The sequence below is a fragment of the Apostichopus japonicus genome, chromosome 20 (genome assembly GCF_037975245.1).
Source record: "Apostichopus japonicus isolate 1M-3 chromosome 20, ASM3797524v1, whole genome shotgun sequence".
Classification (NCBI taxonomy): domain Eukaryota; kingdom Metazoa; phylum Echinodermata; class Holothuroidea; order Aspidochirotida; family Stichopodidae; genus Apostichopus; species Apostichopus japonicus.
In genome coordinates this window covers 13116698-13135621 of record NC_092580.1, presented here as the reverse complement: position 1 = coordinate 13135621, position 18924 = coordinate 13116698, and the positions used below count along the sequence as shown (strand labels likewise).

At 37.4% G+C, this 18924-nt stretch overlaps 1 protein-coding gene and 1 long non-coding RNA gene across 4 annotated transcripts in view; one reads left to right on the top strand and one right to left on the bottom strand.

Annotated features, from left to right (window-relative positions):
* Window positions 1–18924, bottom strand: part of LOC139962043 (cAMP-dependent protein kinase type II regulatory subunit-like) — a 114923-nt gene that overhangs the window by 42570 nt on the left and 53429 nt on the right. For all 3 annotated transcript variants that reach the window (XM_071961882.1, XM_071961880.1, XM_071961881.1), the window contains exon 5: window positions 2070–2111. In XM_071961882.1, the coding sequence (XP_071817983.1) occupies window positions 2070–2111 (42 nt within the window). The remainder of the gene's footprint in view (window positions 1–2069; window positions 2112–18924) is intronic.
* Window positions 2119–7748, top strand: LOC139962050 (uncharacterized). The gene is made up of 2 exons (XR_011791133.1): window positions 2119–6304; window positions 6731–7748. It is a non-coding gene; the product is annotated as an uncharacterized lncRNA (long non-coding RNA).

The following is an 18924-nucleotide window of genomic DNA, read 5'->3' as shown; positions in this document are numbered from 1 at the left end:
ACCCTAAAGGAGAAATCAAAGCCCTGGGTTGATATTCTATCCGTAGACAACCGAGAAAAGTTCAAATTTTAATAGCCCAATTTGATAAAATATGTCTATACGACTCGATGTATCATTGCAACCTATCGGAACAAACTTTATCTTCAGCTAAAGAAAAAATATGTAATGAACAAGCAATCATTTTATTGAGCACTTTCAAACAAAAGATACTAAGTTGCTGGTTTGATGTTGTCTATACCAACCAGTATACATTATTAAAATGTTTTTTATGTACTATTTGGTTCGTTTTCAATTATTTCAAACATTAAGGCTTCATTAGCTAATCCTCCCATAGATACCCATATCACACATGTGTGCACATGTACGCATGCATGCAGCCACTGTCCTTTATTGATACTTCATATCATCACCGACCAACTGGAATGATACCGCATATATTCTGGATAATTACACAACTTTAATTACGCCGCTTTCTACGACCACGACGACAGCTTAGCGACGAAAGATGCTTAAAGCAGCTGGCTGGCCGATGTTCGTAAATGCCTCCCGCAGCAGAAATATGTTAGCATAGTATGTGTCGTTCATAGTTTGTTGCATACTGTGTACACGCATAAGTGTGTGTGTCACAACTCAATTAACTTTTTAAAGTAGCTAGCATTTATTGCTTTCAGTCAACAATGTCGCCATGTAATCCTACAGAGGAAATTGCTCAAAAAATTTAGAATTGACTAAAACAAAACAAACAAAATTAGAATTTGTCGGAAATTTTTTATAACATTCAAGAAATGAAAAGGGCGGGCAGTTGCTCTAAGATAAGATGCATAGAACTGATGCAGCTGCACAATGCAAGCATGACTGCTCCTTTAAATCACCTGCTGTTGAAACCATCTTCCTCAAGGACACACAGAGCAGATTCCAGTCAGTAGGAGTGAGGTTAATAATTAGCGGTGGAACTCCCTTTGTTTATCCTGACCTTCGGTTCTGCGTTTCACCGGCAGATTATCCGGCGAAACAAGAATCCTGGCTCTCTACATATATCCAAGTGTGTATCTTATCTATACGGAGATCAAAGAGGGATTTCCCCCCTCCCCCCCCCCATAACGCACAGCAAATAATCTTAATTATGACAGAAATGTCTGGCATACCTTTACATAATTTATTTTCACCTGACTGTTTAAAGTTCTTTGATATATACTGTATGCAGTGGATTGTATTTGACCCATTTAAAAAAAAAAAAAAAAGCTGGGTATATTTAAGACCAAAGGATGATCTATTGGGCAGCTGGTGCAACAGCGACTGTATTGGGGAACTGTAGATGCCACAGCGAGAGTGCACAGAGGGGTGTCGCTGGATCACACGTGGGAATGTTCATCAGGTAAAGATGAACAGCTTCACTAACTAGCAGATCACTATATGAAATTATAACCAAACAGAAAAGAAAGGTATTGACAGGGGTGGGTCCAGGATTTGTAAAGAAAGGGGTGCAGATATACAAAGGAAGGGGTGAGGATGTATAAAGAAAGGGGTGCAGATATATAAAGAAAGGGGTGCAGATATATAAAGGAAGGGGTGTGGATATATAAAAGAAAGGGATGAAGATATATAAAGGAAGGGGTGTGGATATATAAAGGAAGGGGTGTGGATATATAAAAGAAAGGGATGAAGATATATAAAGGAAGGGGTGTGGATATATAAAAGAAAGGGATGAAGATATATAAAGGAGGGTCATGTAGATAGTATGGGAGTATTCTCCCCCAGAATGATTTATTTATTGCTGTTTTTCTTTACTTCAAATGTCATATTCTGAGGCATAAATGGTTAAAAAGCGAGGAGAGTTGAGGGGGGGGGGGTGGAGGGAGGAGGAGGTGGCCGCTACATCCACTAACCTCAACTTTCCTCTGTGTGTAAATGATATTTGTACTAAAGGAATATAGACATTCTATGTTCACATACTCTCACTCTGTCCGAAGGCCCTAAAACATGAATGGTTTCCTTTCTGATGTCTGCAGCAACTACGAGAACATTCATTTCAATTTCAAAACTCAACAGCAGCAAAAAAATGATCTTACCTTCTTCTCAAACATTGCATCCAGAACATCTTGCATTTGTGTCTGATAAAGAAAAAGAAGAGAACAGAATGCATGAAAAGGTCAATGCCAACGAAACATGTTTTATTAATCTTTGTGAAAGAAATGAAATTCGCTAGATTTCGTATGTAAAAAGTTGCACTTATGCAGTACAGAAGAAAGGTATCATGAATAAATGAAGTGAAATGACAAATAACAGCCTCAACACCGTGGGTTTTTTTTGCTGTGGTTTGTATCTTCAACTAGGATTTTCCCTTTTGCACAACAATTGCCTGCAGACTTGTGGTGTGTACAAAACCATTAGTAAAAAAAAGTACAAAAGTCCTCGAGTACTAAAAACAAATGGTACTAAAGTACGCATCCAAATGGTACTCGAGTGCCCAAAAAATGGTACTGGAGTACAAGTGTAGTACACAAGTATAAAATACAGTGTCACCCATATTATAATTATCAGTATTGTTATTATTATTTATAAGAAGAGACCTGAAGCACTACAACTGTTACAAAATATTACTGCACATTGCCAAATTGAGCAGCTTTACTGTTGACCTTGAGTAACAGGTATGGAAATATTTCCTTGATAACCAACAAATAATTCCACATTTAAATGTTTGCAGATAAAAAGGTAGCCATTTGGCCCAACATCTAACTAAACTGTACTGATTAGCTTAAAGTAGATCCCTTACGGTGCTTGTTATGTAATAATTAGTTGTCTTGTGTACTGTATGTGCAAGTGTTATGAACTGTGTACAAACTATTTAGGAAGAAAGCCTGATATTTTTTTGCTGTGGGGGGGGGGAGGCAGGTGGGAGGGAGACATGCCCACCTCAGCCCTTGGCTACAGCCTTGGTTTGCGATCAAATTTAGCAAATTATTGTACAGTTATATAAAAATTCATTTAGTGTTAAAAGTCAAAAGTTGTCTCTACCCATTGACACTACGTTGCTAAACCTCCATTTTATACGATCTGGACTACTCAATATGACATATACGTCCGGCCTTCTGCTGTTAAGAGGAGTTACCAGTCCCATTGGTATAAAATTTGCTTTTAACATCCCTTCCATGCACACGCATGCAAGGAATAATTTCAGTTATTCAAGTTTTGTTTAGCAGTTTTGAAGGCTCTGATTTTGGTCTCTTCTAAAGTATACCATGGTCCCCTTGTATATATATGTACAAAACTGCTGTAAATCTTAGCATTTCTGTAGCAGTGCATGTGCCCATATTGCACATATATAACATTTGGTGAAGCTATGTACTGAATAGATTATTCCCAGGCATGTACGGTACGTATCTATGAAACCTCAGCTACCATGCTACCTGTAGTGGTGTGCATAACTATTGTAAGAAGCTGTTTATATAGTAAACAAACATCTCCTGGGGTTGACTGACCACCAAAAAAGGTGTCTCATGCAGCTACTAAGCATATTCCATCACATATTCCATCAACCTGTGCAACACTTTTCAAGTCTGCATCGACACATATATGCAATCGACCGATCGATACAAAAATGTCAAGTACGCGCCATCTCCTCCTCACACTAACAACTGATACACTTTATGGTTGTCTAGCAATTAACACAGTTTTCAGATCTGCTACATACAGGTAAGAATGTAAACATTTATACAGTATAATCTACATAACATTAATTCATCACATTTTACAAGTCAATAAAAAAAAAACACTCAATACTGCCTACTTTCATGACATAAATTTGCAATTATGCATTAAATATTGATCTTACCTGTATCGTCATGAGGAAATTAGGTCAGTTCCACCATTATTTACCATATAATCAAATAAATTTGCAATAATTGCCAAACTAGTGCACTGTAAGAGTCTTATTAGGCATGCACACTAAAAAAATAAGTCACACCCTGCAGTGAATGCAGAACAAACAGTTTTAAGGAATATAAAACTTCAAATTTGAACGGAGCGAAGAATTTTTTGGTGACTAGCATGGGATTCAAAACCGGTGACCTCCTCAGGAGGGCATAAATTTCCGTTTTATCACGAGCTGGCACGGAATTATACTTGCGAGAGTTCTGACCACGTATGCAAGTTTAATGAATTCGTTAATTGAGGAAGAGGAGGGTGAACTACGGTAAGATAAACATTGCTCAGTGATGAACACCCCTCTAAAACTGTCCTGAGCGAGACTGCAACGTGCAAGCCACCATGTTCAAACGTGGTTTCCTGTTCATCATTTATTGTTTTAGTCAAGACGAAAACAATAAATCAGGAATGCATGCTTCTTTCACTTCCACCAAAACAATAACAAAGAACAGTACACCTTTTGTTTCCGTCTGAATGTCTCATAGCCTCCATACAGCATGCTTTGGCCAAATGTTTGGAGGAAAAGTACATTGTTGTGAATGTTTGATTATTTATTATACAATGGTACCAGTTGAAATTGGAATGTATCGTGGGCTTTAATGGCTAAATTACTGGCTGTCTTACAATTCAGGAAATTGGTTTTAGGTTTCAGGAAATTGCTGCAATTTGCATCAAAATGTATTTCGTTACACCTCTCTTCTTGTGGGAGCTACGCATACTTTACCATACGTACCATGAAAAGTGCTATTTACTGAAAGACGATTGAGTCATTTCAACGCTCAAATTAATATATGTGATTTGCAATATATGCAAATATATGCAAATATGCAATATATGCAAATTAATATATGCGATTTCCAGCTTTAACCATCACTGAGCAAAGGTTCTTATCCTTGTACGATGCCCTAGTTACCAAACACATAGAAAAATGCATGCGATCACTGTATCATAAATGCAAAATATGTCACACTACATATTTAAGTGTGTACACACATAACACATTATCACACCTAGATGATCATATTGGCAAAATAAAAATAGGTCCTTAACACTGAAGTGACTTATGTTAATTATGTTCATTTTGATCATTTTTTTTTTCAGTTTTATTTTACCAGATATCAGAATATCGTGAAACTTCATAGTGTATGGGGCATCAGAGGTCACTTTCATTTCCATACAGGAAGAAAAAGATGAAAATTTGATTTTTATAAGAAATCCACTCTCCGATTGGGCTAAACACTGATATATACATGTAAAGATGTCTGGGAGATGAAACATCCAAGTTTACTCCAATTGCATCATTAATTAGTCTTAATAACATGCACAAGCGTGACAGCCTCTTGGAGACTGCCTTTCTTTCTTCTCTCCATCCCTTGTCTACTAATCCCCTTACATCTATCTCTTTGTTTTCACCATGCTCATTAACCTGTCTGTATTCTGTGCGTGTTTTTGTCCCTTCTGTTACTTGTCATTTAGCCTCTGAAGAAGATCCTGCTAGGATCGAAAAGTCAGGCCAACTTACTTAAATACACATTCTCTTACACAGGCTCTCTTGCTAACAGTTAATATTTTATTTATTTATAATACTTTGAATCAACTGCAATTGTTCTGAACAACAATCAGTAGTGGCAAAGCTATATTAACTTAATTATTATGGCATACTATCAAAGCACACAACTGCCTTTATACTGTAAATTCTACAAAAATAAAATTGCCGTGATATTTTTGGTCTTATGGGTGCCATTTCATTTAGCTGCACTATAGTCACTTAAAGTGGCCATGACACGAAAATTTCAAAGTCCTATATTTTTGGGATCCATCAAAGAATGTTCTCTAAAACATGTATCAACCAATCTGCCAGTTTAAAACTTGATTTTTCAAGTCGAAAATTGAGAATGAATTTACCCTTTTCGGCGTTTGAAACTTTGTTTACTCGAAAATTTTCCGATTCGCATGACGTCATGTGACGTCACGTTTTGAACACATATTTGTTGTCGCTGCTACGGTACCATTCACGTACACAGTAGACAAGTACACATACCACTAGTAGTTACTAAACAAAACACCGATCACAAGTGCGATATCAAATCAAAATTTCCTGTGAAATGGCGGATCCAGAGCCAAATGCGGCAACCGAAGTTCAAAGTGATAATGGTTCTTCACTAGGCAGTGAAATTGGGCTATAATTAGAGTGCCCTTTCTCATATTCGAAGCAGAGAGTGAAGGCGATGATCATTCCAATATTGAACCGAACGCTGAGGGTGGAGCGGAGGTGTTAGAACCGTATCAGTTCGAGCCTGTTAAACGAGCCGAAATTGAAGCTCCACAACATATCGAAGAAGAAATCCGTTCGAAACCATTGCAAGGAACATACAACGTGGTAAGAATTTATTAACGAAGCATTTAAAAACAAAATCCAGTCCATTTTGTGCATGTGTTGTTGGAATTCGCGGAACACCCTAAACCGTATTGTGCGTTGTGTTACGGTAACTTACAACCCATATGTAGAGTGTGTAGTACTAGTAGGGTTGGTTGCATACTGAAAGTTTGGCTCGGGGATGTAAGTTGCATTATGCAGCCATGCTAGGTAGGCATATATGTTATTTCATACTCATTATTACTTGGCTAGTACTTTGGCCTGGAGTTTTGCAAATCAATTTTCTGAAACAAAAGAATGTTTCATGATACATGGAAGGTGTAAAATCACAACAAATGTAACCATAACTGTACATTGTGTGTCTGCTTGTTATTGTGGACATCATGGCCAACATTAATACATTTTGAACTTTCATAAATTTTTTCCCAGGCAGTACAGATACATAGCCTACAGTCAACAGGTTCAATGATACTTGGGGTTCCTAGCAAGACACGTCAGGGTTGTGCTACCATCATGTGCAGTCCAAAGGATCAGAAGTGATTTTCCAGCCAATGGTCATTACACTGGATTCAAGTTGCCAGGAGAAAACTCATTGTATAGGAAGCCTTTCTAAACTACGATTGTGTTGGATTATCAATCCGTCAGGGTTCCCTCAGTGTTGATATATTGAAATTCAAGACTTTTAATTCAGGATGAAAAGGTTATTTTCCAGACCCAACATCAACAATAAAAGAAAAGGCATGTTTTGAAGCATTTGGACACAAGTATTGGCATGACCGTGATGTCATATAATATGTGCATAAGGGAACGGGCATTGACCTTTTTAGGGGCATTTACCTCGTTTGATTCGTACCTTTAATCTGGAAGCCAAAATAACCATATCACCAATGATATTTGACAGAAAAGTCATAATAAAGACCAATGGAGGCAGCAGAACTCTTGAATGTTTAGACTGTTTCTTCAGCAGCAGTTGGTTTGTTTTGTAGTCTTTCTTCAAAAACTCAGCAGTACACCCTGTTAATGGTCTTCGATTGTTTTAATGCGTGTGATGCTGTGTTTCACATTGCCCATCAGTGTTGTACGTGTCGTCGTGCGTGGGTAACATTTTTGCATGTGAGTTGCGTCGTGCAGTGTTTCTTGGTTTAAATAACCCTGTATTGTATTTGCTTCTGGATTATTCTAATTAATTTGTCACAACAACGATTGATAGCGATGGACATGCAACTGCTTTGTAGGCTTAAAGCAAAAAAAATCATGTAAGTTGTTTTCTTTTAACCTCCTTTGATGTCACAAATTACATTAGTGTAATTTAAGAATGATAATGTTTATGGAAAGTACAGTTTTACTTTTATGTCATATAATACAATGATTGTTGTTAATGTTAGTTCAGATTGTCCAGAATGACTGTCTAGAACTGATATTGAATAAATTTTGTTCAATGATTTAACACTTGAACTATGTTGTGTGAATTTTTGGCTCTGTGACTTTAAAATAAATCGCTTTGAGATTTAATTAAACAACCTTTGGAATAAAATCTTTTTACCTACCTATTTTGACCCATCCCCATTACCCCCACTCCCTCCACAACATAATAAATGGTTTTCCTGGAATAGGCATAAGAAATTATTGCTATAATTAACTGATCCAGCATATTCCAGAAATAAATTGGGGCACTGAGATTTGTTCACAAGAAGATGTAACCCATCGCCTCTGAAGCTAACCTCATAGCTTATTAGTATACAATAGAGCAATGAAGGGGGTGTTAATTTAGATGATACAGTAAAATCTCTTCGTCTATTGCGACTTCAGTGTAGTAACGCTAATACTATAGGGGAACCATACTATAGTACTACTAGTGCTCGGCGCGCTACCTCCTAAGGATCGCCACTTGCCCCATTGGAGGTTTCCTGTTCCCCGATCTGGTCTTCAGAGTAGTTTTTTGTGGATTACTTGACAGAAGAATGACTCTTTTATGTCGAACCGTTAAAGTCCATTTGTTTTATTTCATAACAAAAAGGAGGGATCGTAGTATGCTTCCGTGAAGTGTTCGCTTCATTCGAACTGCATACTGGCTAGGCCCAGTGAAATCGGCGCTGGTGTTGTGCACTAACTTGGTCATAATCGCCGTGTTTTTTTTCGTCCTTCAGCCATGGATGAAGGCTAATTGCATGGGTAATGATATTTATGCAGCCCCAACAACACAACGGACCGGCATTTCTCTCGGATAGTTTACAACAGTTGTAAAACAAACTTGAAATTTCTAACGATATAGCGTAATACAGTGGTTGTTCTCTCAGTGTAAATGTGCGTGTACTGTATATGGAACGATATGATCGTCGCGCATCCGATACATGCCTGAGCTTTGCACGTGTGTTCCTAACATGACGTCATCATTGTCTTGTTGTGAAATCGCATTCTCAGGTATCTATTTTCGGATGCGATTATTAAAACGTTAATTACTAATTAGTCCTTGAGGTTTTCAAGGTGTTGAGGATAGTTTTGAACATAGATTTTCTCATAGATTCAGAGGAAGTTACTCTCGATGAGTTGGATTTTTCGTGTCATGGCCTCTTTAATATTCAGCTTAGAGCAACACCTCACATGTACATATAAAATGTCTGGCTGATGCAGCACATACAGCCAGCATCAGAAAACCCAGATGGAAACATGAGGAGAAATTTATTACTAAAAATCAATCAACAAAATAAGTAAGCCTGAAGATCTGTTTAAAATAAATTCTCTTGAATTCAAATACTGGCTAGAAACTTCCCTCCACCCCCCCCCCCCCTTTCTTAAATTACAGCTATATGGTCTCAGACCCATACAAGGGAAATTTAAAAAAAAAACGAATCCTGCAATATAATAGCGGACAATCTACTTGATTTTTAACTGGACTCCCTTGCAGATCCTTCATGCTTGACGATGTTTATACTTTTTTTTTTTAAAAACCTGAGGCAGTTCTTCAAGTCTCCAACTGATATGCAGCATCAGAGAAATTCAATCACCATTGACACACACTGTAGATGCCAAATCAATCTACCCCACTCTGATGAGTTCAAAGGCATTGGATGACCCAATCTCGCAATCGAAACCCATTCGTTTTATCATTCAAAACTGCGATATGCGGCGACGGAAATATGAAAGCAAAACTCGTCGAGTAGCCTGCTGCATTTGCCGGAAACTTTTTCGTTACTGATATTTTAGCTTTTTTCCTATTAAATCTCATGTACGGATTTCCCAAAGTACCTCCTCGGACTGTCAAGAGGCTGCGCATCGTCGCTTCACGTGGTTGCACTCGACGATTTACACTGACAACATGGAATAGAAAGTGATGGAGATATATATATCTATGTTCATCACCTGAATATTAATGGCTTACCATGTAACCATCAAGGTTCTTTTTTTGAAATTACAAAAATAATAATAATGTTTTGCTATAAATCATGAAGAAAAAGTGCAATAATTTCAAGGCTCAACACAATCAGAAACAAAGTAGATATTTTATCAACATCAAGTACATGGAAAAATATCAAGTGGTAGGCATGTTTCTTTTCAGTGAATCAGATCTATTTCCACAGCCATGTAAGGCAATTTCTCTTTACTAGTATTATAGTTGGTTTCATTTTGATTTCCTGACTCCCGCCGCCCACTGCCCGACTGAACAAGACCTGACTCAACTCTGTCGTCGTTACGTGGAAAACATGGATAGTGGCGCTACCGGTAAGTGTGCAAGTGCTCACGGTGAGACCGCTCACTGATCAAAATTTTGCAAGGTTTATAAGTTGCGTCGGCTCCGGTCCGGGAAACCGAACATGCAACGTTTTCCCGACTGGCAGTCTTGTGGTGGTTCACGACTAAAACTACAGTCTTGACAAATTATACAACCAACCATGGATTGATAATTTTCCATACATATGACCTAAACGAGGTCTCTGATCGTTAACCGTCATTAAACAGTCGTTGTGCGCGGGGGCTTTATTTCATCCGGCCAAACTGCAAAGGTGGCACCTTGAACTTGTCAATCAACCCAGCGTCTGTATGAAAGTTCATCCGGCGTTTCGCATGCTTGTGAGCGCTCTCCCAAGATCGTGTTTCTTTGACTCAGAGAACCGCTAACAGCTGCACTCATTACGTCCAGTAGGACCCATACATGACATGCAGTACCGTCTGCATAGAACTGGAAAGCAGCCTGATTGTATGTCTAGCAAGTGTCAGGATTTTTTTATTACCTGTGAAATATCGTCATGCCTATTTCACATACTATGTCACGTGACATTTAAGTACCACACATGCGTTAATTGACACAGATACACAAAACCGTGCTCGGATTGCGACAGAGAGCGTCAAATTAATTTCCGTATTAAAACGTGACTTGTTTCGGTTTTACATTCAATTGGTTTTACGTCAATTGGTTTTGATTATAATACAGTTTGTGGGCTTTCAATGGAAATCAATAGACTTGACTTCATCCAAGCAATACTATACGTACTGTCTCCGTTCCAAGTCCCAGTTTAATAGAATCCAATTACACACACATTGTACTCCAGCAGTATATATATACTAGTTTAATGTATTTCAGAATCACTTTCTATGAACCTGAATCAACTTTGCATATATATTACAAACATTTGATACCACACAAACAAACAAAAAACCTCAATCCCTCGATTTTTTTCTAGCTCTGTATCCACCGCAATCTCTACTTACTATATAAAAAACATTCTACATTATGAAATCCATATGAAATCCATAATAAAAGATCATTATTTTCATAGTCATTGCAGTTCTTGCTGGCTGTGAGTAAAAACCAATTTATGCAGAATAAACTGCTTAGGGATATAGTAATATATATATACTAAATATATGTTTGTTATCACAATTATTTGTTTTATAAGGGAACTCATCTGAAACTTTCTGAACTGTCAGAACTGCTGACTATATAGGTTGCAGGTGGGGATATTATAGACATAATTAATATAGAGATCTGTGAAAGAAGGTGGGGGGGGAGACTTGCTCATGCTGGAACTTTTGAAAGAAGGTTGATTTCATGAACTTTGTTTTAACAGTAAATAAGCATCCTGTCAGTAGGACATGGATCTACAATTTCTACAAGCAACTATTAAACATGCATGTACAATACTCTCCCAAGCAATATATATATATATATGTATCTAGATATAGTTCTAACATATAAGCGAGTCATGGATGAGATATCTTCAAATCTGTAGCCTAATTACCATGTAGCCACGAACTGTCAAGCATAACAAATTTGGCATGTGAATGAAAAGCCCAAATCTGGGGCATTTCCAACGACTGGCATGTTATTCTTTCCGGGTGTGTGAATCTTTTATTGCCGGTCGACTTGATCGGGGTATATGTATGTATGTATGTATGTATGTATGTATGTATGTATGTATGTATGTATGTATGTATGTATGTATGTATGTATGTATGTATGTATGTATGTATGTATGTATGTATGTATGTATGTATGTATGTATGTATGTATGTATGTATGTATGTATGTATGTATGTATGTATGTATGTATGTATGTATGTACACTCCAGTACCAACAGGAATCCACACATACATCTGCAGCATACTTTAAAAAGTGTCCCAATCAATGTGCTTGCAATGAAAACATAAATTTGAATTGCTGCCTCGACATAATGAGTTAAACATATGTATATTGTTACTTTTTTGCAGTATCGGGACTATCGCACACATCACATTTGACATTGAATACTGAAAGGAAAGTCAATTTTCGATACAAAAGCATAATTATGTTCACATCCCACAGCATGAATACCACAGGCCATTGTACAAGGACTTCACAGCTCAGATAATGTATACACTATCACAAGAGTAGCAAAAATCTTACTGAACTTCCCATCAACATGTTTGCTACGGTAAGGTACGCATGATATCCACTAGATATATTGTTCACAAACGACCTCTCCTTTCACAAAATACGTTATTTTACAATGGAAAAGAATAGGCAAATACTCTACTGATGCTTGGTTGTTCATTTCTTTATCTACATCTGCTTCTTTTAATACAGTACCTCTTGGCCCTTTTTTGTTGTTATATTGGTTTTATCTTCTTTTCTTTATTACATATTTGTTTTTGGCAAAGTGAATTCTCACTATAGGATCGTAAAATTTGCCAATGAACCCAATTCGGATTATTCATACATCACAAGGGTTTCCAACCCTGCGCTAACCCACAATAGACTTGAAAACAAAAATTGCAAGTTTTTCGGGGGGAAGGATGGGTATAAATGGGGTATTTTGGTAGTGATCTGAATGTATAGGAGCCATGTTCTGCAGTAGGTATATATGCTAGAATATATACCACAAGATTTCAACTTACACACTAGCCTACAGCAGTCTACAGAATGCTGTCTCTACATAGAGAAACCATGTTTGTAGCTCTGGAGGAGACATCCTGTGTTCAAGAGAAGAATATAGGAAAATGGTTGATTTTGAAGCAAGAGGAAGTGGGTGGGTGGGTGTTGGCCCTGTAGTAGGCCGGTAGAGGTGGATGCAGGTGGCTAAACTGTTCCTAACGTTCATTTCTAGGCTATAGGTTGATTTGAGTACTGTACTACTGTTTTGTTTATCACAGTTACTTTATGTACAATGTCAAATAACTTCTTAATTCCACTGCTTATTTAAAGTATATGATTTTTATGATCGTCGTATCTTCAAACTTAATCGATAAACCACATGTGCCAATTTTCATACACATTATAAAATTACTGAAACCCTAGTTCTTGCACTGACCTATTAAAATAGATTACGTGAAAACTTCAGAAGCAAAACGTTGCTAAAAGATTAAGATCTTTTCCAATCTGAAAATGTTCAGCACATATGAGAAGAGATGTGACGCTGACTGGATGAACACATGTTATGCTCATCTTCGGTGGATGATCGATGCGAGCAGAGAGGTGACCTTTTTAACTTCACCACTACGCATACCCTGTGGTCCTTGTAAATGATTTAAAATTGATTTCCATAAGTCCTCCGTAAGTAGGAAGGATGTTTGTTCAACACGGAGCGCCACATATTAAACCGAATGCACACAATCTGACTGCATGCATGCACATGTATATATGTGAGTTATCAGATATGAAAAAGGGCTGCTCTTTGTGTATGCCTGAGTGCTGCCAGAGGAGAGCTCTACTTGACACAGATAGTTTAATCGATGTATGTGACACATGTATTCAATAACCCTGAAGTTTGAAATGTTCTTCCAGACTTTATTGCCCGTGATTAATCATTATTCATCAGCATAATGCATTATCCATGCCGACTTTGTCACCCCAGATCGGTTGAGGAAAGGCAAGTCACGGATATAGGATCCCATCCAGATAACGTCAGCCAGGACGATGATGAGGATGCGACCGTTATTCGGTGACGTCTAGTTCACTATCTAGTTCACAAATATCATGCAGCCAGGGCTTCCAGAAACACTTCGGGGTGAATATCCTACACGAAACGGCCTGTGCATGAACCCAATCTCTACGTTCTTCGTCAAAAGTCGAGCAAAAAAAAACCCCCCAATAAACAAAACATGAACCCTCTTTTAAAAAGACGGTGATTGAGTCTTTTCCTTCCCCGGAGACACTTTGAGCTTTATACTGATAGTTGCCATGGACTACTGTACACGTTTTTGTCTTCATATTCTCAGGCTCTTAGGCTTAATAATATCAACCTGCTGCTGCTGTTGATCTGCAGTCATCCTTCGCAAGTAGAATGGAAAAATGGAAAAAAAAACTGACAAAACTAACCGAGGTATGCTATAGCCTGACAAGAAACCGTTAAATTCTATCAATAATCTCTACGGATAGAACAGGTACAGTAAACGGGTACAGTACATACGTAACTTACAGGCAAACCGTATAATAATTGATAGTAGATTTTTGAAAAAAAGGTTTCTGCATGGTCTAGACAGAATTGTACAATGTAATTAACAAATGTGTATTTGATGCTAAGGGTAACGATACTTTAAGAAGCACTGGGTTTAATTGTGACTAAAAATTAGGCTGGTAGTTTTTTTCATTCATTATAGCTAAAGTCGCAGATTGATAATTCTCTTGATTTTCTTTCCCCACTACAAAGTTGAAAACCGACATATATGCATCCTGTGTATAATTTTCTATTCCTACTATAGTAGACTTCTCAGTTGTTTCTGGGTTTTTTCCTCTCCTTTTCTCTCTCTCTCTAACTCTATCTCTCTGTTTTTCTTGGTGAGTTATTTAACTGTTTAATTTCTGATTGAGAAATCTGTGTACCGACAACCTGCATAGATATGTCCAAATCTCCCCAGTGGATTGGCATACGAGCCATTTAAACACTCAACAATGACCTTTAAATCTTTCTCTCGATAAAATCCAATTATTTACTTCTTTAAACTGCTGTCGGCTACAAAGTCTGCAATCCCCAAAACAGTCCTGACGAAACTTCTTGTCTTGTCTTTAGTGGACCACAAAAAAAAAAGATAGAAAGAAAAAAAAGGATACAAAAAAAACAAAGCACCGGCTCACGGCAATAAGATTTACAATTCGTCAGCAATCAGAGTTGTGTCGACGTCGTCATCGCCCGTGTTGTGTTTCCCGCGACCTTCTATGGCATTCTTCGTATATCTATAGATTGAACAATCTTTGATTTCCATACACGTACGTAATGCATTTATAAGGAAGCACAACTTAAGCAAGCATGAGACGTACTGTAACAATTACAGGAGTATATAGTCGACTCTGACATCATTTTACAGAATTTTAAGGAGAGTGAAGGCCAGTTGACGTGCTTTCGGGATTGAAATAGATCTACCATTTTTTGAAAGGTCTACCATTTTATGACAGGTTTACATTTACTGTATGTCACAGACCTGTACTTCTGAACACTTAATTAATCATTCTAAGAGCCAAAAAACAAAAGCAAAAAGCAAACAAAGTAAAGAAAAGGAAAATTGGGAAGACTTAAATTAAGTGCATTAATTGACTGTTTATAAATCTTCATCAACGTGCTTGGATATTCCAAATATCTAGTGACGGCTGAACTGTAAATCTCATCATGTCGCTCGACTTCTCAAAAAATCTGGCTTGGCTTTAATGTCATTTTCAGCCCACCGCAACATAAAAGTTACACTAGTGATGTACCTACGTAGCTTTCATACAGTACATGTAACAGTTTCATAGTACGTTGACTGCAGCGCACACTGCTCTTCTTCGGACTACAAGACTAATACAGAAATGATACAACCCACACAACCCAATAAAGACAAAACTTGTCATATTCTCTGATATTAAATGTCCGATATTAATTCCCCAATATGGAAACAAACTAGGATAGAACAATAATTCTGTCCAAACCACAAAAGTACAGTGACAGGCAGATCTACTTTGCATACTCCTCAAAGAAAGAAATTTCATAAAACAATTTAAAAAAAGTAGATATCATTTTAAAAGAAATACTTAAAACCACAAAATCTCAAATTTGACCTAGTCTAGGATATGTACAGATAACTGACTTCATGACCTATTGCCCCACACAACTACCACCATACAATATCACCCTACTAGGTCAGAGACCTACAGGTATTGTTTCAGCATTAAACTTTACCGTTCACATAAAATCTTGTTACTCATCCTTGTCTCTCTTGTCCCCCTTCTGTCCCCCCTCCCTTCCCCCACCACTTATCATTGTCACTCTCATATAGAGCATCACATGTTACTCAAACACTGTGCTGTAGATATATATACTGACTGTGTCCAATAGTGTTGGCTGGAGTATCATCTACATACACTTTCAGGAGACACTGCAGATGTCAACAGCTTGCTGCTGACAAATTTTACAAATGGAGTGGCTGATAATGACCTTGATTTACTACTGCACAGGTTTTTAAGCGGCAAATCGGACCCCATGCCACAGGGTGAAACGAGGCACGAAAGGGGCCGAAATAAATTTAACTATAAGCAATTCAGCTCATACTGCGTATATAAACTATAGGCAATTCAGCTCATACTGCGCATATGAAAGGGGAAAATTCTAAGTCCTCAGGATAAGTGATATCATGCTTTTGCCATTTAATGATTCGTGGATCTCCAGCGTTTTAAATAGAGGGCGCTGTCATATTTTAGTCCTAATGTGCATGTTATATTACTGTCTACAGATCTCTGAATCCAAGTATTAAACACAATCTCATGAAAGGGCTCACAAGCATGCAAACACGCTGGTTCAATGATCCACTTGTTGCAGCTTGGCCAAACACAAAAAAACACAAGTTATGGTGCTGTATACTGTAGATTATTTAGTTTGACTTGAAACTTCTAAGAGAATGTTTCAAAAGATTTCATTTTCAATAGTTATGAACGATATGTATACTTCTATATACTTCTACTATGGTGATCAACTCACTGCACTGTTATGGTTTGTACAGCTTGTCAAGTTCGCAAAGCTAGATCAGTAGGATCCAATACGACAGAGCCCTCTGTGGAATTTGGGCGTGGCCAGAGAGCCCCATCGTGTCTGCATTTACATGACAAGCGCTGGAGGACAAACTTCAATGCCTTTATTAATTGTGGAAGTAAACTGCAAGTTTTGCTCCATTTTATGGGCTAGTCTACTCTACTCTAAGACAAACTTGCAGATTTGACTTTGAGGAAGGAATTAACTTTATGTTTCACCTTCCTGATTCAAACACCACGCTACACTTAGTGAAGGTTTATTATTGACGTAGCTTACAACCTAGATACACTAAAAGGATTTCTAATCTAGCAATGAATTTACAGTATTGTACTGTAGATTGCAGGGCACTCAATGGCTGATATACATTAACATTGACAAACAGCGATGATCCACTTTTCATCAAAATTCTAGAATTTTCCTCGGACTGCTTTTAAATGAGTTCACTCGGAGGGAGGAGCTACTTGCCGACTTATGATGCTTTCACTTGCCAGAGCGACATTGAGGTAGCGAGGCTCTTTAGATCGGTTTAATATATTCCAGATGGAGATGTCCAAACATGAAAGATACACAGCTGTGCATTTTGCAATGTTAATACCAGATGTGCAGTTCTTTCTGCTCGAGTGATGACAGTTAAAACTAGACATATCACAGTACGTTTATGCAGCGATTACTGCAGTGTAGTAACTGTTATAGTATCGATAGCATGGCTTGCATAATCATTTAATGTTAACATAGATGATATCGACGACGACGACGAGTGAATGAAGTCTTAAAACCAAAGGTTAGGAAAGTTAACCGTGACGTTATATAACCACAACTGACATCTGCAGACAATGACAATAGTTGATATCTGACCTTCCCTGTCAGTATTAACTGTCACTATCAATATCAACATCAATGGAAACCCTCATTCCAGCCCTGGAACAAATTTCATCAATGAACAAAGCAAAGTGCCATTTGGAGTCGAGTCTTTGAAGGGTGGGTGTAATAGATTTTGTCATTTGCAGTCGCACTTATTCATAGTTTTTGAAATATAATAATAAATAATATAATAATATTACAATATATAATAATATACAATAATAATATAATATGATATAATATAATAATATTAATATAATATAATAATAGTAATAATAATAATAATATAATAATAATATAATAATTATTAATATAATTTGACATGGGGGCCATGATAAATGTAATATTAGGTCCATATGCGGCAAGATTGTACCTTAAATGTATCTCAAGAAAAGATAGCCACTGTTAAGCTTCAAAATTTAGGAATTGAACCAGTCACTGCGTCATTTCAAGTACCGGGATCTACTGTAGATGTACCATCTGGAGCTATGGGCGCTTCGCTGATGAGATCCAAGGGGACATTTTTAAAGGTCACCATGAGTAAATATTGCTCCCAAATATACCAGAAATTCACAAAGTGTACATACATACTGAACATCCTCAAAGTACTCCAGTTTCAACAAGCATTTCACTGCCATTCTGAAAACGTAGTAATAATCCACACACTGAGACATTGAAATTATATCTATTTATCCAATTTTATCTATCGATCTATCACTCTCCTTAATGTCTGTGAGAAAGTAGAAGGAAGTAGAAGGAATCAGAGGTCCATGATGGTTAATTTCTGAAAAGCTTCCAGCGATATTCTTTGGAAGAAATGCGGATTCTGAAAATGATGGCAAGGTTTGAGGATACGATAACTTCTTAAAAGAGCTGAGTAGTTTCCTAGAATACAAACTGACCATCCTATAGAAATCCTGTAAAGGTCAGGATAACAGGCATTAATACTTCCTCCTTGTTACTCACATTACAGCATTCACCCACATGTATGTGAAATAAAGATACCTTTGGCCTACTTGACAAACGGAAGATTTGATATATGAGACATTCACTTTCACCTATACATATATATGTATGCATGTATGTATGTATGTAGGTATTCAGTACAACCTTCCAGCATTGTAACGTGAGCTATTGATGGCAGCCTGTGAATCTTCAAATTTTCCTGCTGAAATTGATAGGTAGTACATATATATATATATATACCCAAAATATAGAACAGTATTAGCAGTGAGAAATGGACATGTACGTAGTCAGTGTTCGACTTATGGCCAAAAAATTGCATAGCA